Source organism: Budorcas taxicolor, chromosome 4 (assembly GCF_023091745.1).
Source record: "Budorcas taxicolor isolate Tak-1 chromosome 4, Takin1.1, whole genome shotgun sequence".
Lineage (NCBI taxonomy): Eukaryota > Metazoa > Chordata > Mammalia > Artiodactyla > Bovidae > Budorcas > Budorcas taxicolor.
This window is the reverse complement of record NC_068913.1, coordinates 79,517,044-79,539,175: the sequence shown is the minus strand read 5'-3', so window position 1 is coordinate 79,539,175 and position 22,132 is coordinate 79,517,044. Positions and strand designations below refer to the sequence as shown.

At 40.0% G+C, this 22,132-nt stretch overlaps 1 protein-coding gene across 1 annotated transcript in view; it reads left to right on the top strand.

Annotated features, from left to right (window-relative positions):
• The window catches only part of HECW1 (HECT, C2 and WW domain containing E3 ubiquitin protein ligase 1), a 255,395-nt gene that overhangs the window by 150,443 nt on the left and 82,820 nt on the right, over positions 1-22,132 (top strand). Inside the window, exons 11-13 of the mRNA XM_052638688.1 lie at positions 1,572-1,705; positions 4,158-4,279; positions 7,130-7,315. Coding sequence (XP_052494648.1) covers positions 1,572-1,705; positions 4,158-4,279; positions 7,130-7,315 — 442 coding nt within the window. The remainder of the gene's footprint in view (positions 1-1,571; positions 1,706-4,157; positions 4,280-7,129; positions 7,316-22,132) is intronic.

The following is a 22,132-nucleotide window of genomic DNA, read 5'->3' as shown; positions in this document are numbered from 1 at the left end:
CATCCCCAGACCTATTGAGTCAGAGAGACTCTGGGAGTGGAGCCTGGCAGCCTGTTTTCACCAACCCTGTAAGTGATTCTGATGTAACTCTGGGCCTAGAGAACAATGTTCCACCAGTGCTGGCACCTCCTAGGTGCTTTCTGCCACTGTGCTGATTCCATGGCCCTGCCCAGTGCCTACACATCCTGGTGCCACCACCAAGCTTCTCAGAGTTCTCTCAGGTGAAGTCTTTGGCATGTTTTATTTCCTCTGTGTACCTTCCCTCCTAGCTCCCTGATACGTCCATACACTGGCTTCAGAAGATACATGCCTTGGGTGTCTCCTTGTCCCTATTCATAACTCTAATACACATAGGGCATCATGTCCACATCACCAGAGTCATGGTCTACATGCCTTTCCCTTTTTTGCTCTGTCCTGACTGTGAGTGTTCAGAGAGTGAGGTCATATTCCAGTCTTCTCTCTGGTCTGAAAGTCCAGCACAGAGCAGGCCCCATTGGAAGAGTCAGTGAATATTTAGTAAGGACCCAGTTAGGTGACTGATTGGCCTACTGACTCATTCTCCAACTTGGGAAGAAAACTCAAAGGAAACTTCATATAAGCTGAAAGCATTTATTTGTCTGCCAGTGTTTTTGTTTTTAATGTTTAAAAATGTTATGTATTGAAGTATGGTTGATTTATGATATTCAGTTAATTTCTGCTGTACAGCAAAGTGACTCAGCTCTACGTGTGTGTGTGTGTGTATATATATATATTCTTTTTCATTCTGGCTTATCACAGGATATTGAATATAGTTCCCCCTGCTATAGAGTAGGCCCTTGTTGCTCGTCCATTCTATATATATTAGTTTGCACCTTTTAGTGTATAATCTTTGCACACTCCTTCCTAGTCATTCCTAGTCGTACTTCCTAGTCGCTCAGTCGTGTCCAACTCTGCGACCTGTGGACTGTAGCCCACCAAGCTCCTCCGTCCATGGGATTCTCCAGGCAAGAATACTGGAGTAGGTTGCCATTTCCTTCTCCAGGGGATCTTCCCAACCCAGGGATCGAACCCAGGTCTCCCACATTGCAGGCAGACGCTTTAACCTCTGCACCACCAGGGAAGCCCCTTTCACTTTCTTTCACTTTCCTAGTCATACCAGTTAACTGTCAAATAAAAACAAGTAGAACTTTTTGTTTGTAGACTTATCACCATCAAAGAGACGTGATTTGATATCTTAGTTGTAATATTTTTAAGTTCCTTCCCACACCATTATTTTAGACTCAGTCCAATTTCATTTAACGCAGGGCAGAGGCTGTTTTTTATAATGATTTTTTGTGTGTTGATTTTTTTTTTAAGTCACCATACTTGAAACTCATCATAGTTTACAAAACAAAATGAAGTCAAATCACCTAGAGATACTTGTCTTGCAAATTAAGTATCTTGGGAAAATTTTGAGCACTTCTCTCCTGACATTTCTTGACATCCAAGACAATGCTTTACAAATTTTCCCACTTACCTGACTCAGAGCATCAGCCCCTCAACAAGCCAACAAACCAAAGTTAACTCCTGTCTTTTCACTTTCTGATGCAAAGGTATCAAAATATTCAGCGAACCATTGCTACAGAGAGGCCTGAAGAAGATTCTGGTAGCCAAATTTGTGATCCAGTTCCAGCAGGAGGCGGTGGAGGAGGTGGGAGTGACTCAGAGGCTGAATCTTCAAGCTTAGGTATGGCCAGTGAATACCAATGGGATGGAAGGTGGATAAGGGAAAGCAGGGAGGTGGGCAAAATCCAGGAGGAGAAAGATGCTTGGCACCAGCAGGGTAAAAACAGACAGAAGTGTCTCACCAGCAATGTAAAGGAAAAGTGGACTCACAGTGAAGAGAACTTGTACTTGTGCATCAAGGTGATTTTTTTTCAGTGTCTTAATCATTTCTTATTGTGTAAATTTATTTATTGGTGTCCTAAGGATGTTTTCCACTTGTAAGTAAAAGATGCAATAAGAATTCAAGGTCTCCTTCCAAGGAGCCACGTGACAACAATAGGAATAAGACTTGTTTGTATTTAGAATAAAATATCAATACAGTCCCCTGCTGAGAGAGGAACCTGGCAGTAAAGAGGTTTTCCATTGGTCTTATGATTTTAAATACACCACCACTCAGGAAAATTTTTTACCAAATACCATCAGCACCCACTAGGGGGCCTGGTGTTCATTTCTTTGAATGTGCTTGAGTGGAACTCAGATATAAATACTCGAAAAGCCTGAGATTGGCTTCTTTTCTGTTTGTTTTTAACTGAAGTATGCTGCTGCTGCTAAGTCACTTCAGTCGTGTCCGACTCTGTGTGACCCCATAGACGGCAGCCCACCAGGCTCCCCCGTCTCTGGGATTCTCCAGGCAAGAACACGGGAGTGGGTTGCCATTTCCTTCTCCAGTGCGTGAAAGTGAAGTTGCTCAGTCGTGTCCGACTCTCAGTGACCCCATGGACTGCAGCCTACCAGGCTCCTCTGTCCATGGGATTTTCCAGGCAAGAGTACTGGAGTGGGGTGCCATTGCCTTTGACTTACAATATTGTGTTAGTTTCAGGTGTACAGCAAAGTGATTCAGTTTTACACATATATATTCTTTTTCATTATTGACTGTTGTAAGATATTGAATATAATTCCCTCTACTATACAGTAGATCCCTGTTATATATTATGTTATATTTTATTATATTATATATGTGTTTAGTCGCTCAGTTGTGTCCAACTCTTTGTGACCCTAGGGACTGTAGCTGGCCAGGCTCTTCTGTCCATGGAATTCTCCAGGCAAGAATATTGGAGTGGGTTGCCATGCCCATCTCCAGGAGATCTTCCCAACCCAGGGATCGAACCCAGGTCTCCCACATTGCAGGCGGATTCTTTACTGTCTGAGCCACCAGGGAAGCATCTATATAGTGATTAACCCAAAACTCCTAATTTAGCCCTCCCCTGCTCCTTGCCCCTTTGATCACCATAAAGTTGTCTTCAATGAAAACATTGGTTTCTATTTTTTATACCTGTAATAGCATAAGATTATCACAGCGACATCCTGATAATCCAAATCTCTTAAATTGGGTAAATGATGGCAGATGACAGGTATAGAACAGTCTGAGCAAATAGCCACGTGTTTCGCGTCCTGTAGGTCTCCGCTCTCTCTGAAAAGCAGAAGGATGGATACTTTCATGGCCTCTTTTAAATACACATACATAGTTCCACCAACAATTTTAATTGCCTCCATTCTAATCATTTTATCAGATACATTAACTAAACTGACTAGTTAAGGTTTTTCTATTATTAATTCCTTTGACTGCTAAGAGAGATTTGGTAAGGTGGTGGAGTAATTGGAAATATGAGGGAAAAGGAAGAGAAAATTCCTTTTGGAGTTTGGTATTGGATCTGTTGGCATTTGCTGTATAACAAATTATCCCAAAGCTTAGTATCTGAAGCTCACAGCCATGCGTTAACCTCCCCCCACCCCAGTTCTGCAGGTGGGCAGTTTGAGCTGAGCTCTGCCAGGTAATTCCTCAGGGCACTGGGCTCACATGTGCCTCCTTAGTCAGCTGTGGAATAGGCTGCAGGCTGGCTGGCCTGAAGTGGCCTCAGCCAGGGTGGCTTGTCCCTGCTCCCCATGGCTTTTCATCTTGTACAGGCTGTTCTCATGATGAGGGAGAGAAAGTAAGTAGGGACCTACAGGCCTCTCCAAACCCTGGCTCAGAACCTCTGGCAAATTTTGTTGGTTAAAGCAAAACTCAAGGCCAGCTTGATTTAACGTGGGGAGAGGCTGCAAAGTCCCAGAGTGATGGGGATGAAGGGAGAGGAAGGATTGTGATCCTTTCTGCAAACAAACTGACATAGCTATGGTGAGCAACTTGTAAGGAAAATAAGAAAAATTCATTGGGATAAAAGGGATGTTATTCGAGGACTTGATCCAGCTGAAGTTACACTGGAGTACTCTGGGAAATACTGAGTCTCAACTGAGACACAGTGATGGGACACCTGGCCGTCACTGTGACACTGGTTGGATCACCATTTGAAACAACAGTCCTCTCCAGCAGTGCTGGTGAAGGCTTGTAGGCTGCCAGTGCCACAAAAGAGAAGTCCTCTAACTGAAACGATCTTTTTCCAATGCATTCAGTTGCTTTGTTTTACTTCTTCCAGATCTGAGAAGAGATGGGTCACTTTCTCCAGTGAATTCACAAAAAATCACCTTGCTGCTACAGTCTCCAGCGGTCAAATTCATCACCAACCCTGAGTTCTTTACTGTACTGCACGCCAATTATGTGAGTGTTCCCACACACAGAGGCACCCTGGCCTGGCTTCTGGCAAGACCCGAAACGCAACTTTGCAAAGTCATTGGACAGATTAAAGAGGATAGCATTCTCACTCAGGCAAGGGGGTGGGGTGGGTGGGGTGAGGGGTGGGAGCAGGGAACAGGAAGAGAAAAAAGATGGTTCCTTTTTGTTCTCTGTGAGTCTCCCCCAAAAGGAGAAAAGCTAGATTTAGAAATGCTATATCTTCTTTGGGTTTTTGTTAGATTCAAATGGGTGAATGTCAGTGAAAGTATTTGGAAACAAAGGTGCATTTTTATTATAGTTAAAATTTTTAAGGGACAAAATTAGGGAATTGACAGATTCCCTTCAACCTGAATCATTTTATAAAATCACTTTCATTAAAGAAAGTTTAAAATAGATAAATAGGTTTCCTTTTCATATAATTAGTTTATCAAATAACCTGCTGTTGCTGCTGCTGCTAAGTCACTTCAGTTGTGTCTGACTCCCTGCTTATGGTTCATTTAATGTGATTTTTATATATTTAGCTTTCTCTCTCTCTCTCTCTTTTTTTTTGTTTTTTTTTTGGTATTGTCAAGAAAGCAATGACATGATATCGGCATGCATGCATGCTCTGTCGCTCAGTCGTGTCTGACTCTTTGCGACCCTGTGGACTGTAGCCTGCCAGGCTCCTCTGTCCATGGGATTTCTAAGCAAGAATACTGGAGTAGGTTGCCATGCCCTCCTCCAGGGGATCTTCCTAACTCAGGGATCGAACCCAAGTCTTAAGTCTCCTGTGTTGGCAGACCAGTTCTTTACCACTAGTGCCACCTGGGAGTGAAGTGAGGTCACTCAGTCGTGTCCAACTCTTTGCGACCCCATGGACTGTAGCCTACCAGGCTCCTCTGTCCATGGGATTTTCCAGGCCAGAGTACTGGAGTAGGTTGCCATTTCCTTCTCCAGGGGATCTTCTCGACCCAGAGATTGAACCTGGGTCTCCCACATTGTAGTAGTAGTAGTAGTGAAGTCGCTCAGTCATGTCCGACTCTTTGCTACCCTGTGGACTGTAGTCCACCAGGCTCCTCTGTCCATGGGATTTTCCAGGCAATAGGCAGACGCTTTTACCATCTGAGCCACCAGGGAAGTCCACCTGGGAAGTCCCCCTGATATCCTGATATTCATTTGACATGTGTTTCCTGCGGTTCAGGCACAGATCTAGGTGCTAGATGTAAAGACAGATTAGGGTGACACCTGATCAGCAGAAGCTCCCGCATTTTGTTGGGCAGCAGACGTGCAAAGATGAGTCTAATGTGATAGGACATAGCTGTCCTCTGGGAGGAACAACGTGCCCTGGAACACACGTGATGCTCTGGACACTCAGGGAGCAGTCCTGAGGAGATTGAGTCCTGAACGTTGAAAGTTGACAGGGCAGAGGCTCCAGGCAGTGGGAGAAAGGACTCAGCCTGGGACTGGGTCCAGTGGAGCCGGAGCATGGTGACAGGCAGAGGTGGGAAGAGAGGGTGGAGAATAGCAGCAAATTACCTGTTACATCATGGAAAGGAGCCTGGATCTACCTCAGCAGGCAACCAGACCCAGCTGCAGTCTCAGACATTATCATCATTACACAGTCTGAGAGGTGATTTTCTCAGGTAGCATTGTGGGAGAGGGACTGAGAGGTTAAGACCAGAGCCTGGTTCCAGTGCTTAAGTGAGCAATAATCAAGGGCTTCCCTAAGAAAGGGTCTGGGAGCAGGGAAAGAACAACTCAGCTTAGGAGATATTTCTTCAGGGAATCAATCATGCTTGGGACCACCATGATTGAGGGGGATGGAGGGTGAGGACCCAAGAAAGTCTGAGTCCTTTCTGCTTTGTGCCCCTGAGTGAAGTGTCCCTGTTCGACAGTAGTTTGATTAGGTGATGGGAGCTGTGGCAGGGGAGGAGGGTCTAGTTTTTGAGCAGGTTATATTTAGGAAACCTCTTGGACATCTAGTGATTAGATCAAGAGCTGCTGCCCAGTGAGACAGGGGTGAGTCACGAAGCAGGACAAAAATGCTACACAGTGGTGCTCTCTGAGCTGTTCCCCAGCCTGCTCTGGCTACTAACAGTCTTTCCTTGAACCACACACACCCACCAGCCCCAGGTGGCATAAAATGGTTATGTGGCACAACTAGAAACTCCTGAACTTTCTTCATCTCTTCTCATCTTCCAGCCCCTACAAACAGTCACATTTGTACATAGAAAGGAGTGGCAGACCGTTGAAGGTCAGCCCTAAAATTCACAGGGAACTTTAACTAATACTCCCTGTTATATAGATGAATAGAGGAGCAATCCCCTGGAGAAGGGAAAGGCTACCCACTTCAGTATTCTGGCCTGGAGAATTCCATGGACTGTATAGTCCATGAGGTTATAAAGAGGTGGACACAACTGAGCAACTTTCACTTTCAACACTTTGAAGAAGACCAAGGATGAACCTGTGCTGTCAGAGAAGGAACCAGGGAGCAAAGGGAGGAAAGGGAGGAGATGCTCAGAGAGTCAGAAGGAGATTCAGGGGAGCAGAACCAGGCTGGGGCAGAGTGGGTTGGGGAGGGCGGAGGGGAGGGGAACTTGAGATGCAGGGGAGTTGGACAGTGTCCTAGGATGCTGGAGCAGTGGTAGAGTCAGATTGCAAAGAGGTCCATGTGTGTTCGCAGTGGGCAGGTTACTTCTGGAGCAAGGTCTCTGCTTCCAAGGCCTCCTCCTCAAGGCTCACAATAAATCCCTGTGTAGCAACCACATTGCATCTCATTAAGGTGCTCAAAGTATGCTTGGTCTGTGTTTCTCCTAATCCCCACTGCCTTCCCCATCTCCCTGGACCCCGTCTCAGAGTGCCTACCGAGTCTTCACCAGTAGCACCTGCTTGAAGCACATGATCCTCAAAGTCCGGCGCGATGCGCGTAACTTCGAACGCTACCAGCACAACCGAGACTTGGTGAATTTCATCAACATGTTTGCAGACACGCGGCTGGAATTGCCCCGGGGCTGGGAGATCAAAACAGACCAGCAGGGAAAGGTGAGCATGACTGCTGCTGGGGCCTTACATCAGAAGGTGAAGACCCGTGAGCAGGTGAGGAGGGAGGTTGATGAGGAGATCAAAGCCTGTTCCTGAGACGCGCTATAGGCCACCAGGCAGAAGGGAGGGTAATTATCGGCATTGGGATTTCTGTCTTTTGATGTTTAGAATGTTTCCAAACGTCCCTGACTTCTGCCCACTGATGCTAATAGCACCTCCACCAAGTGGCGACGTTGCTATGTGTCCTCTGGGTGGGGAGGGGGGTTGGGGGACAGTATCACACCCAGTTGAGAACTACAGGCTCCATATTTCTTAATTTAGATTTGGAACGTGAAACCAGATTCTATTCAGTGACCTTTCTATTGTTTTGCCTCCTTAGTTCCCTCTCAGAGGATTAAATTATTAGTTAAATGGGAGTGACATTATTAAATTATTCATTGTGATTTCCCTAATAAGCCTTCAGGTCTCATTAAAACAGGGTGAATTGGGCCAATGAAGTGTTACTGGCTTGCAGTTTGCTTTTGTGTGGCATTAACCAAAACTAGTCTTTCCCAGGGATGCTGTAGAAGCCTAGCTGAGTCAGCTAAAGCAAGAATGCTGTTTCTTAATCACCATCAATCACTTTCATGTATTTATAGGACAGGTCAGACAGGCTACCGAGGAATCTTTTATAAACTGTGTAATCTTTTATAAACTTTAGTAGAGAGACTCCTTCCCTCCTCTAGTGTCAAAAGAATCAGAAGTCTTCCCAGCAAACACGTGTCTCAACAGGAAACTGCATCATTCCGCTCTCTTCGTCTGTGCTTATGGCCATGCAAAACCACAGTTCCCCAAAGTCGGCTGATGGGGCTTCACAGTGCCCTGGGAACCAGAAACCCCTCTCCCACACTTTGTCGTGTCCCAGTACCTGAGCCCTCTGAAATATGGGAGGAAAGATTGTGCCCTCTAATTGATGCAAGTCCGTCAGTACAATGAATCTCTATGACCAGCTCTGCAGTCAGGGATGAACTTGTCAGGGGGCGGCTTGTGTAGTGGGAAAACCACTATAGACAGAATCTACTCTTATTTACCAGATGTGGCCTCCCCTGGGAGAATGACAGTGAAACATGGTGTGGGAAACATGCTTTCTATACAAAAGAAACAGAGCGAGTTCCAGAACACTGGACCATCTTGTGGTTTCTCACTCAGCCAACATGCTTCTCACTTTGGCAACACGTTCAGAGTCAACAGCCTTCACTTTCAGGGTGCACCATGTAGGAAGAGGAGGGCTGGTCTGTGCTGTTTGGTGCCTTTGAATGCACATCATCCCCGCAAGGAAGACCAAATGGCATCTGACTCACCTGTCATCTTGAAAACCTGGAGAAGGTGGACACAGCCTCTGCCCAACAGCAATAGAGATTGCATGTGAGGCTCAAGTTGGCTCCAGGGTTGAGCTGTGGAGGATGGTCATCATCCAGGAGGTGGTGGGGCTCAGGCAGTAGGACAGGTGTGAGATGGAGGTGGCCTCTACTAAGGAATATACACATAACAACAAAGTAATAAGAGGCCTCTGAAGACCTGCTTCATGAAGGAAACAGAATCTTTATCTTGAGAAAAAGCATATCTTTTAGTATAATTTTCTTCAGAAAATAGAAATAAGTACTTTAAAGATATCTGTTTATCATATACACAATGGCACAAGAACGCATGACTTATATTGAGCAAGAAGAACCCACACATAGCAAACAAGCCAGAGGAGAGCAGACACAAGAAAACAGAACCAGCGCAGGATCTAGCAATCCTACTCCGGGTATTGATTCAAAAGAGCTGAACTCAAAATCTCAGAAGTATCTGCACTACTGTGGGTTTTGCAGCATTAATCAAATAGCAAAGATATGGAAGCAGCCTAAATGTCTCTTCATGGATGAGTGAATAAAGAAAATGTGGTATATACATATACAAGGGAGTATTATTTACCCTCTAAAAAGAAGAGTATTCTGACATACTGCAACATGGATGAAGCTGGAAGACATTGTGTTAAATGAAATTAGCTATCACAGGACAAAGACTGCATTATTCCATTTATATGAGAGATCTAAAACAGTCAAACTCATAGAAACAGTAAAATGGTGGTTGCCGAGGGATGGGGGCAGGAGGAAGTAGGGAGTTTCTGTTCAACAGGAATAGAGTTTTAGTTATGCAAGATAAGTTCTAGAGATGAGCTATCCAATATTGTGCCTATAGTTAACAGTACTGTAGTTTATGCACTTTAAATTTTTTTCTTTTATTTTTTGGCACTTTACATTCGTTAGAAAGGAAAACTCATGTTAAGTGTTCTTGCTACAGTTAAAAACTAGAAAAGGAATGTGGGCTAGATAAACGGTTTAAGGTTTCATGAAACAACAAAATGTAACAGTATAAGGATAAAAGAGAAAAGAAATGACACTGTGTAAAATCGAATCCTGGGTATAGAATATGAACATGGAAGCAGCCCCCAAAGCACAGAGAAGGTACCCTTTTGCAACCAGTGAAGGATAAAGTGAAAAAAAAAAATGAAAACCAGAAAAAGAAAAAAATGTATCTCACTGTCTCAGCAAGAACCAATTAAATATCACAAACTCCCTTAATTTCCCTTGCCTGTGTGCTCCACTGTATAGTTTACATGTTTGTTCTATGTACTGTTTTGTCCGTTTCTCCTGGCAGAATTTTAAGCTCTTTGAGAGCAGGGGTCTTTGTGTTGCTCACTGATGAAACTTCTAAGGGCCTAGAATAGTGTCTGGCACATTAGCTGGCCCTCACTAAGTCTCTGTTGGATGAAAGGCTTCTAGATATTCTTGAAGAAGAAATTAAAATAATAGCGACCCCATGAACTGAAGCCTACCAGGCGCCTGCGTCCATGGGATTCCCCAGGCAAGAGTACTGGAGTGGGGTGCCACTGCCTTCTCCAATAGATACAGTCGCAATAAGTAAATATTAACTATAAATATGAAATTATTAATTAAATATTGAAAATAAAGCTTTGATCTACAACAGATTGTTCAGATGGGAAGATTAATTGGACTCACTGAGTTACAGTAAAATTAATTAAAATAAATGCTACTCTGGAATGTCTTTAAATCGAGACTTTAAAAATCTTATCAGTATACAGCTATGATAATATGAAAGTCATTTACAAAAGAATTAAAAATCAGACAAACCTCAAACTTCGCATCCATAAAACCAAAGTGTAGAAATCCACAGAACAATGACTACAGGTTATTGATGAGAAAGACTTCAGCTCAATAATCCTATTTCCAGAAAAAATTGTTATTGAAGTATAACGACAGTAGGGAGAAAACCTCATGTGCAAGACTTCAGGGCTCACCCTGCTCTTTTGCCTGCCCTAAGGAAAAAGCAAAAGCCGTTCTCCAGATGGCTCACAAATGATACAGAAGAGAAAATCAATAATAGGAAAATCATAGCATTAAAAAACTTTGGTGATGGGTATTTAAATCAATCAAATGCACAAATATAAATGTAAATAATTGCTTTAAAATTATAATGCTTTGTATTGAAAAAGCTCAATAAAGTATGGGAAAATGTGTATAATAAAAATGGAATACTTGTATAAGAACAATTTGGATCAGTATCCCTGGACCAGAATTAAAAAGATGAGGAGACAGAGAGTTGACTGGCAACATAGCCCCCCAGGCTCTTATGGTGTCAGATGCAAGAGCCTATCCTTAAGTAAGAAATCAAGCCTTACTGGAGACATTCAAGCAAAGATTGGACAACTACTTTTCCAGAACAGAAAGGAAACTCATGCATCAAAAAATGTGACTAATAATGTACCAAAAAAATATGGCTGCACAAATACTAGAATCTAATCAGATAAAATATTTTAAGGAATTTCTTGGAACCTACAGTAAATGTATAGAAACCTGCTTTTTGGACTGTGTTAAAGACTTTACAAGAAAAGAAGTAAAACCTGAAGAGACCACCTGTTCAGAACAGTGCTTACAGAAGTATTTAAAAATGACTCAACAAATATCTATGAGATTTCAGGAATATCATATTCAGCAGAATGGAGCCCTAGCTGCCAAAACAGGACTCCTTGGCCAGCCATTATAGAGAGGTCCTAATGGATGGACTTTCGATGAAAGATTGCCAACAGCTATTGCAGTGGAAATGAGGATTCACCTGATAGAATCCCCTGAAAGTAGTAGCCACCATGTTAAACCTGGCAAATGGAAACCACTGGAGAAACAACATTGATATATACAGGAATAGTCAAAATACAAGGTCTTATTGTTCAATGAAAATAATAAGATGCAACACTTGTTGAGGCCTTAAGATTCAGCAGCTTGGTCACTTGATTAGAATAATAAACCATTGTTTCTTCAATAGTGACTGTTAATTTTAAAGCAAAATATGTGTTCAATCATGTATGAGATAGAAAAAACTTTATTACTAAGAATAAAATAAGTGAAAATCACTGGAAAAAAAAAGATGAGGAAACAAAAAGTGGGTAGGTGAGCAGGGCAAGGAAAGTGGTACTAAGTTCCTAGTGGGTGGAAGGGGAGGTCAAGTGGATAATTTGAAAAACAAAGGCTAAATATAGTTGCTTGACAAACTTAAAAGGCAATCATTGTACCATTTAAAGCAAGATTTTTCCCTCTTGAATTCCTACAAAAGATAAAATCAAACAAAATACAGTGTTTGTATCAAAAACACACAGAAGAATCCACAAGGAAGCAAAGAAAATTAGAATATTAAAAATAAAATTACAACAGTAAAGCCAAGCATAACAGTTGTGGCAGCAAGTGGAAATAGGATAAACTTGTTACTCCTTACAAACTTGGTACTCCACATAGGGAATGGTATCTCCTTACCAAAAGGAGCTACTATCAGATTTGATAGCAAACAAATACAGCTTTAAAAAAGACATACCTAAGAGATCATTTAGAATGTTTAATAGTAAAAGAATAAATATTAATATAGTATGAAAACAATAACAGAAAAAACAGTGTTGGTATATTAATATCATACAAAGGAGAGTTGAAACCTAAATCCTTAAAATGAGGTCAAAGAAAGATTTTATATTCATCAATGGCACAGTTAAATTACGATAATCATGTATACATTATGAGCCAAAGAACGAGATACATATTATATAAAGAAAAATAAAAGAACTGCAAAGGAAATGAAATGCAGAAAATAGGAAAATGTGTTTTATATCCATCAGTTCAATGGATTAAATAGACAAAATAAGATTTGAATACTTTCCTGTTAATGGAACGTATATTAATTCTTTCATTTAAAATAAAGCTTACATTGACCTTAATTGCATACAGTTTTTATCTGAGATATCTAAAACAGTCATATTAATAGAGATAGAAAGTAGAATAGAGGTTACCAGGAACTTGGGGGCGAGGCAGAGGAGAGAGAGAATGAGGAGTTATTTCTTTTAATGAGACCATAGTTTCAGTTTTGGAAAGTGAAAAACTTTAGGAAATGAATAGTGGTGATGACCGCACAACGATGAGAATGCACTTAATGCCTCTAAATTGTGCATTTAAAAAATAATTAAGATGGCAGATTTTATATGATTTTTAATAAAAATATACTTTTATTTATTTTTAATTGAAGTATAATTAAAATATAATATTAGTTTCAGGTATACAGCATAGTGATTCAGTATTTTTATAGATTTTACTCCATCTATCATTATCATAAAATAGCAGTTATATTTCTCTGTGTCATAATATATCCTTGTTGATTATTCATTTTATACATAGTAGATTATTTCTTTTAATCCCATTCCCCTATCTTGCCACTCCCCCCTTCCTTATCACCACTGGCAACCAAACAGAAGTATATTTATTTTCTGTGTCTGAGAGTCTATTTCTGCTTATACTCATTAATTAGTTTTATTTTTTAGATTCCACATATAAGTAATAACATACATCACATATATAACAGTATTTTTTTCCCTCTCTGACTTACCTCACTAAGAATAATAACCTCTATATCCATCCGTGTTGTTGCAAATGTCAGAATTTCTTTCTTTTTATGCCTGAGTAGTATCCAGTGTATGGGGTGTGTGTGTGTGTGTGTGTGCGTGTGCACGAGCATGTATGTGTGTATACCACATCTCTATTATCTGTGCATCTGTTGACAGACACTTAGGTTGTTTCCATATCTTCAGTTGAGCTGAGTTCAGTCGCTCAGTCGTGTCCGACTCTTTGCAACCCCATGAATCGCAGCACGCCAGGCCTCCCTGTCCATCACCAACTCCTGGAGTTCACTCAGACTCACGTCCATCGAGTCAGTGATGCCATCCAGCCATCTCATCCTCTGTCGTCCCCTTCTCCTGCCCCCAATCCCTCCCAGCATCAGAGTCTTTTCCAATGAGTCAACTCTTCACATGAGGTGGCCGAAGTACTGGAGTTTCAGCTTTAGCATCATTCCTTCCAAAGAAATCCCAGGGCTGATCTCCTTCAGAATGGACTGGTTGGATCTCCTTGCAGTCCAAGGGACTCTCAAGAGTCTTCACCAACACCACAGTTCAAAAGCATCAATTCTTCGGTGCTCAGGCTTCTTCACAGTCCAACTCTCACATCCATACCTGACCACAGGAAAAACCATAGCCTTGACTAGACAGACTTTAGTCGGCAAAGTAACATCTCTGCTTTTCAATATGCTGTCTAGGTTGATATAACTTTTCTTCCAAGGAGTAAGCGTCTTTTAATTTCATGGCTGAAGGCTGGCTTGGAGAATTTTGAGCATTACTTTACTAGCATGTGAAATGAGTGCAATTGTGCGGTAGTTTGAGCATTCTTTTGCATTGCCTTTCTTTGGAATTGGAATGAAAACTGACCTTTTCCAGTCCTGTGGCCACTGCTGAGTTTCCCAAATTTGCTGGCATATTCAGTGCAGCACTTTCACAGCATCATCTTTCAGGATTTGAAATAGCTCAACTGGAATGCCATCACCTCCACTAGCTTTGTTCGTAGTGATGCTTTCTAAGGCCCACTTGACTTCACATTCCAGGATGTCTGGCTCTAGATGAGTGATCACACCATTGTGATTATTTGGGTCCTGAGGATCTTTTTTGTACAGTTCTGTGTGTGCTTGCCATATACTGTGTTTTCACAGTAGCTGCACCAATTTATGTTCCTATCAACAGTGTAATAGGGTCCTCTTTTCTCCATGTCCTCATAGTTTGTTGTTTGTAGACTATTTGTGGAGAAGGAAATGGCAATCCACTCCAGTATTCTTGCCTGGGAAATCCCAAGGACAGAGAAGCCTGGTGGGCTACAATCCATGGGATTGCAAGAGTCTGAATTAACTGAAGCAACTTAGTACAGCACAGACTCTTGACATTAGCCATTCTGACAGGAGTGAGGTGACGTCTCATTACGGTTTTGACTTGCACTTTTCTGGTGATTAACAGTGTTGAGCTTATTGACCATCTGTATATCTTTTTTGGAAGAATATCTACTCAGGTCTTACACCCATTTTTAAATCAGATTCTTCTTTTTTAACATTGAGCTGTATGAACTCTTCATATATTTTGGATATTAAGCTCTTATCAGTCATATCATTTGCAAATGTTTTCTCCCATTCCGTAGGCTGTCTTTTATTTTATCAATGGTTTCCTTTGCTGTGCAGAATCTTTTAAGTTTAATTAGGTCCCATTTATTTAGTTTTGCTTTTGTTTCTTCTTCCTTGGGAGACAGACCCCAAACAATATTTCTACAATTTATGTTAGCGTGCTCTGCCTATATTCTCTTCTAAAATTTTTGTTTGTTTGTTTTAGGTCTTACATTTAGGTCTTTAATCCATTTTAAGCTGATTTTTGTATACAATGTTAGTGAATGATCTAATTTCATTTTTTTTACAAGTAGCTATCCAGTTTTCCTGGCATCATTTATTGAAAAGACTATCTTTCCTCTCCATTGTAAATTCTTGTCTTCTTTGTCATAAATGAATCTACCATAAGTGCATGAGTCCATTTCTGAGCTTTTACTTCTGTTCCATTGATCTGTGTGTCTGTTTTTGTGCCACTGCCATGCTATTTTGAGTAGCTTGTAGAATAGTCTGAAGTCAGGGAGCTTGAAACCTTTGTTCTTTTTTCAAGATTGTTTCTGTCTTTTGTGGTTCCATATACATTTTAGAATTATTTATTCTAGTTATGGGGAAAATGTCATGGGTATTTTGAAAGAGATTGCATTGACTCAGTATATTGCTTTGAGTAGTATGGAAATTTTAACAATATTAATTCTTCCAATCCATGAACATGGGATATCTTTCCATTTCTTTGTATCATCTTCAATTTCCTCCTTCAGTGTTTTATAGTTTTCAGAGTTATAGGTCTTTCACTTCGTTGGTTAAGTTTATTCCTAGGTATTTTATTCTAAAAATTTGAAGAGGCAGGAATACTCCCAAATTCATTCTGTAAGGTTACCATTACCCTGATACCAAAACCAAAGACACTACAAAAAGAAAAAAAGAAAATTACAGGCCAGTATCTCTGATGAATATAAATTTAAAATGCTCAATAAAATATTAACAAATAAACTTTAACAATAGCTTAAAAGGATCATATACCATGATCAAGGGCTTCCCTTGTGGCTCAGATGGTAAAGCGTCCGCCTACAATGCAGGAGACCCGGGTTTAATCCCTGGGTCGGGAAGTTCCCCTGGAGAAGGAAATGGCAACCCACTACAGTATTCTTGCCTGGAAAATCCCATGGACGGAGGAGCCCGGTAGGCTACAGACCATGGGGTTGCAAAGAGTTGAACACGACTGAGCGACTTCACTTCACTTCACTTTACCGTGATCAAGGGAGATACAGTCCAGAAATGCAAGGATGGTTGAAATATCCACAAATCAATCAATGTGATACACTGTATTAACAAAAGGAAGGATAAAAAGCACATGAGCATTTCCATAGATGCAGAGAAAGAACCTGACAAAATCTTTTTGTCAAGTCTTTTAAAAATCCATTTCTGATAAAAAACTCTTATCAGAGTTGGTGTAGAAGGAACATATCCCAACATAATAAAGGCCATTTATGACAAACCCATAGCCAACATCATACTCAGTGGTGAAGTGCTGAAAAATTTTCCTCTAAGACCAGAAACAGCACACTAAGATGCCCACTCTTGCCACTTCTATTTACAATAGTCTTGTAAGTTCTACACAAGCAGATAAGAAAAATAAATTTAAAAACATCAAAAATTGGAAGAACAAAAAGTAGAACTCACTATTTTCAGGTGGTATGATAGTAAATATAGAAAACTCTAAAAGCAAAGAAGAAAAGGAAAGATATAAGCATCTGAAACAGAGTTCCAAAGAATAGCAAGGAGAGATAAGAAAGCCTTCCTCAGCAATCAATGCAAGAAATAGAGGAAAACAACAGAATGGGAAAGACTAGAGATACCTTTATGAAAATTAGAGATACCAAGGGAACATTTCATGCAAAAATGGGCTTGATAAAGGACAGAAATGGTATGGACCTAACAGAAGCAGAAGATATTAAGAAGAAGTGGCAAAAATACACAGAAGAACTGTACAAAAAAGATCTTCATGACCAAGATAATCATGATGGTGTGATCACTCACCTAGAGTCAGACATCCAGGAATGTGAAGTCAAGTGGGCCTTAGAAAGCATCACTACAAACAAAGTTAGTGGAGGTGATGGAATTCCAGTTGAGCTATTTCAAATCCTGAAAGATGATGCTGTGAAAGTGCTGCACTGAATATGCCAGCAAATTTGGGAAACTCAGCAGTGGCCACAGGACTGGAAAAGGTCAGTTTTCATTCCAATTCCAAAGAAAGGCAATGCCAAAGAATGCTCAAACTACCGCACAATTGCACTCATCTCACATGCTAGTAAAGTAATGCTCAAAATTCTCCAAGCCAGGCTTCAGCAATATGTGAACTGTGAACTTCCTGATGTTCAAGCTGGTTTTAGAAAACGCAGAGGAACCAGAGATCAAATTGCCAACATCCACTGGATCATCGAAAAAGCAAGAGAGTTCCAGAAAAAACATCTATTTCTGCTTTATTGACTATGCCAAAGCCTTTGACTGTATGGATCACAATAAACTGTGGAAAATTCTGAAAGAGATGGGAATCCCAGACCACCTGACCTGCCTCTTGAGAAACCTATATGCAGGTCAGGAAGCAACAGTTAGAACTAGACATGGAACAGACTGGTTCCAAATAGGAAAAGTACGACAAGGCTGTATATTGTCAGCCTGCTTATTTAACTTCTATGCAGAGTACATTATGAGAAATGCTGGGCTGGAAGAAGCACAAGCTGGAATCAAGATTGCCGGGAGAAATATCAATAACCTCAGATATGCAGATGACACCACCCTTATGGCAGAAAGTGAAGAGGAACTAAAAAGCCTCTTGATGAAAGTGAAAGAGGAGAGTGAAAAAGTTGGCTTAAATCTCAACATTCAGAAAACAAAGATCATGGCATCTGGTCCCATCGCTTCATGGGAAACAGATGGGGAAACAGTGGAAAGTGTCAGACTTTATTTTTTGGGGCTCCAGAATCTCTGTAGATGGTGATTGCAGCCATGAAATTAAAAGACGCTTACTCCTTGGAAGAAAAGTTATGACCACCTAGATAGCATATTGAAAAGCAGAGACATTACTTTGCCAACAAAGGTCTGTCTAGTCAAGGCTATGATTTTTCCAGTAGTCATGTATGGATATGAGAGTTGGACTGTGAAGAAAGCTGAGTGCTGAAGAATTGATGCTTTTGAACTGTGGTGTTGGAGAAGACTCTTGGGAGTCCCTTGGACTCCAAGGAGGTCGAACCAGTCCATCCTTAAGGAGATCAGTCCTGAATATTCAATGAAAGGACTGATGCTGAAGTTGGAACTCCAATACTTTGGGCCACCTCATGCAAAGAGTTGACTCATTGGAAAGTAAAAGTATAAATTAAAAAAAAAAAGAAAAGACCCTGATGCTGGGAGGGGTTGGGGGCAGGAGGAGAAAGGGACAACAGAGGATGAGATGGCTGGATGGCATCACTGACTCAATGGACATGAGTTTGAGTAGACTCTGGGAGTTGGTGATGGACAGGGAGGCCTGGCTTGCTGCGATTCATGGGGTCACGAAGAGTTGGACAAGACTGAATGACTGAACTGAACTGAAACATACACAGATATGTACAAGTAAAACTAGCGAAATCTGAATTTTTCTTAAAAAAAACAAACCTATAGACAAATTCACTTGAGTTCCAAAAAATTCATATTAAAAATGAAGTTGAATTTGACATAATTTAAAAGAATGACCAAGCACAATTAAATAGATTTTTCTTCCAAAAATGTAAGAGTCATTTACTACTAGTAAATCTAGTATCTGTAGTATTTTAAACAATCGTTTATAGGAGGAATTACAGGCAATCATTTTAAGAAATGTTCAAAAAGTACTTGATGAAAAATAAATACGTGTTTAAATTTTAAAAATAAAACATAATAAAGTAGGAAGGGAAATTTTTTCTTGACATAATAAAGACTCTTTAATGTAATGAACCACATTCCACTTTTTACTGGACCCTAGTAGTTTACCTATCAAAATAAAGAACAAGAATATTGCAGCTTCCTTGTCTTATTTAACATTGTTTTGGAGGTTTTCACTTATATTACAAAAAAAAGAGATAAAAGATAAAAGAGTCCTCTAAAGGAGAAATAATTATTATTATTTGCATGTTAAAATCACAGATATATATCTAAAAGGATAATTTATTCATTAGAAGCATTAAATATGGTGAACAGACTCAAACTACCCCAATAACAGCTTTCCTAGGTGCCAGCATGCACACACGCATGCACAGGTGCCAGCAATGATGGATTACAAATATTGCAGGAAAAGAAGCCCTCGATATTAATCTATAAACTACCTTAACAAAAACTACGTGTCTCTGAAGGAAGATAACTACAAAATTTTACTGAGAAAGAAAAATCTTGAATAGACAGTCATCTTATATTCAGAACTGGGAAATGGATATGTTGACTATCATAATGAATTCTGTCTAAAATCACTGTAGTAGTCTTAGTTCTAAACAAAATCCCAATAGGACTATTTTGGAATTTGATAAGAAAATTAATATCAGTTCACCTGGGAAAGTAAAATAAGCAAGAATAACTAAGAATATTTTGGAGAAGATAAATAATGAGAGGAAATTTGCCCTACAGACATTAATAAGTGAAGCAGTGAAACTACCACAGACCATTAGGACAGATAAAATATTCCTGAAACCATAGTATTTATAAGAATTTATATATAATGAAATAATAGGGAATGAGTGATTTAAATAAATAAGCCCTTGGAGAAAAATGTCTAATTACAACTTCACATTGTACCAAAATAATTTTCAGAAACAATTCACCAAAAATAAAGCTAGTAAAATATAATTAAGCATTTAACTGATCTATGCTGCTGCTGCTGCTGTCGCTTCAGTCGTGTCCGACTCTGTGCCACCCCATAGACGGCAGCCCACCAGGCTCCCCCGTCCCTGGGATTCTCCAGGCAAGAACACTGGAGTGGGTTGCCATTTCCTTCTCTAATGCATGAAAGTGAAAAGTGAAAGTGAAGTCGCTCAGTCGTGTCTGACTCTTAGCGACCTCATGGACTGCAGCCCACCAGGCTCCTCTATCCATGGGATTTTCCAGGCAAGAGTACTGGAGTTGGGTGCCATTGCCTTCTCCTAACTGATCTATAACTAGAGACAAATAATTGAAAGATTTGTATACATAGGAGTATAAAAAAATGCTGTGTATAAGAAAACAAAGCAAATAAAAATCAAAAGCAATTTGAAGGCACATGAGTAAGCACATTTAAAAAAGAAAACCTTAACATCCCAACAACAAAAAAGGGAACAGGCAAAGTAGACAGTACTCCAGTGAAGAAATTGAACAGTAAACCTAAGAGAAAATCTTTGGCTTCCCTTATAATTTATCATTATTTACCATTCAGCATTTCTAAGAGTTCTTTCCAGTACTCAGCATTAGTAAAGTCCATAAAAAGAGTTCATGGACTTTTGGTAAGATGATAAATCTGTACTGTGCTCATGAAGATAATTTGTTGATATGGATCAATAAATGTATAATGTTTTCCTAACTTTTAACCCAGTAATTAACTCAACTTTTAGGAATTTATATTAAAAGTTATCACATATATATAACCCATTTAATTTTAATTTATAAACTTAAAAAGACATATAATTGAATAATAAAAATCTGCTTTTACTGTATATTAATTTAGCTTGTATTTGTGTGTTTAAAATCTCAGGTAAGCATGTTAATGTTGGGTTTTTTCACTCACATTTCATACTTATATGAATTCTTTACTAATATTTTTTTATGTCATTGTCATCACTTTTTGAGAATCTAGCATAATGTTTCAGGGGGCATCATTTCAGTCCCCTGCATGTTGTTGCACATACAGCCCTTTTTGAGTCTGTGTGGGATGCTATCCCGGGAAATTTTATTACCAGCCACAGATAATAACTCACATGATACTCAGAAAGTTGTTATTTACCTCTGTCCTGTGGGGAGTATTTTGATCTCCATTATGAAACAACTCCCTGTATGACATTTTATAGAGATCTTTAAAAGATTCATATATAATAACATATAATACTCAAAATTATAAGCTCATATTCACCCAAGAATAATTTCTAAATCTGTATATAATTTCTTGGACTACTTATATCAGATGACACCTAAACATATCTAAAATGAACACTGGTTGAGGTAAATTAGGCAGAGATATTGATACCAAATATTACATTTTGTTCAAAAGAGAGTATTTGAAAGATTATTTTCTACTACAGAAGTTTTATTTAAAAAAATAAGTATTCCTTTTTTGTGAAAGATAACTAATTTTGGATTTAAAGAATGACATTTGTTATGTATTGGAACATATACACTGTTCAGACATGCCTCAAGGCTTTGTGTACAGAAGCATTTACTGGAGCATTATTTTAAAACAGTTAAAAAAAAAATTAAATGTCTGACGATAGAGATTCCCAAAGCTAAATGTTATGCATCTTGTAAACAGCTGTGAATAGAAAAGAAGTGAAAGGCAAAGAGGTAAAGGAAAGATATACGCATTTGAATGCAGACTTCCAAAGAATAGCAAGGAGAGATAAGAAAGCCTTCCTCAGTGATGAATGCAAAGAAATAGAGGAAAACAACAGAATGGGAAAGACTCAAGGCTGTATATTGTCACCCTGCTTATTTAACTTATATGCAGAGTACATCATGAGAAACGCTGGGCTGGAAGAAGCACAAGCTGGAATCAAGATTGCTGGGAGAAATATTAATAACCTCAGATATGCAGATGACACCACCCTTATGGCAGAACGTGAAGAGGAACTAAAAAGCCTCTTGATGAAAGTGAAAGAGGAGAGTGAAAAAGTTGGCTTAAAGCTCAACATTCAGAAAACGAAGATCATGGCATCCGGTCCCATCGCTTCGTGGGAAATAGATGGGGAAACAGTGGAAACAGTGTCAGACTTTATTTTTGGGGGCTCCAAAATCACTGCAGATGGTGACTGCAGCCATGAAATTAAAAGACGCTTACTCCTTGGAAGGAAAGTTATGAGCAACCTAGATAGCATATTCAAAAGCAGAGATATTACTTTGCAACAAAGGTCCGTCTAGTCAAGACTATGGTTTTTCCAGTGGTCATGCGTGGATATGAGAGTTGGACTGTGAAGAAAGCTGAGCACCGAAGAATTGATGGTTTTGAACTGTGGTGTTGGAGAAGACTCTTGAGAGTCCCTTGGACTGCAAGGAGATCCAACCAAGTCCATCTAAAGGAGA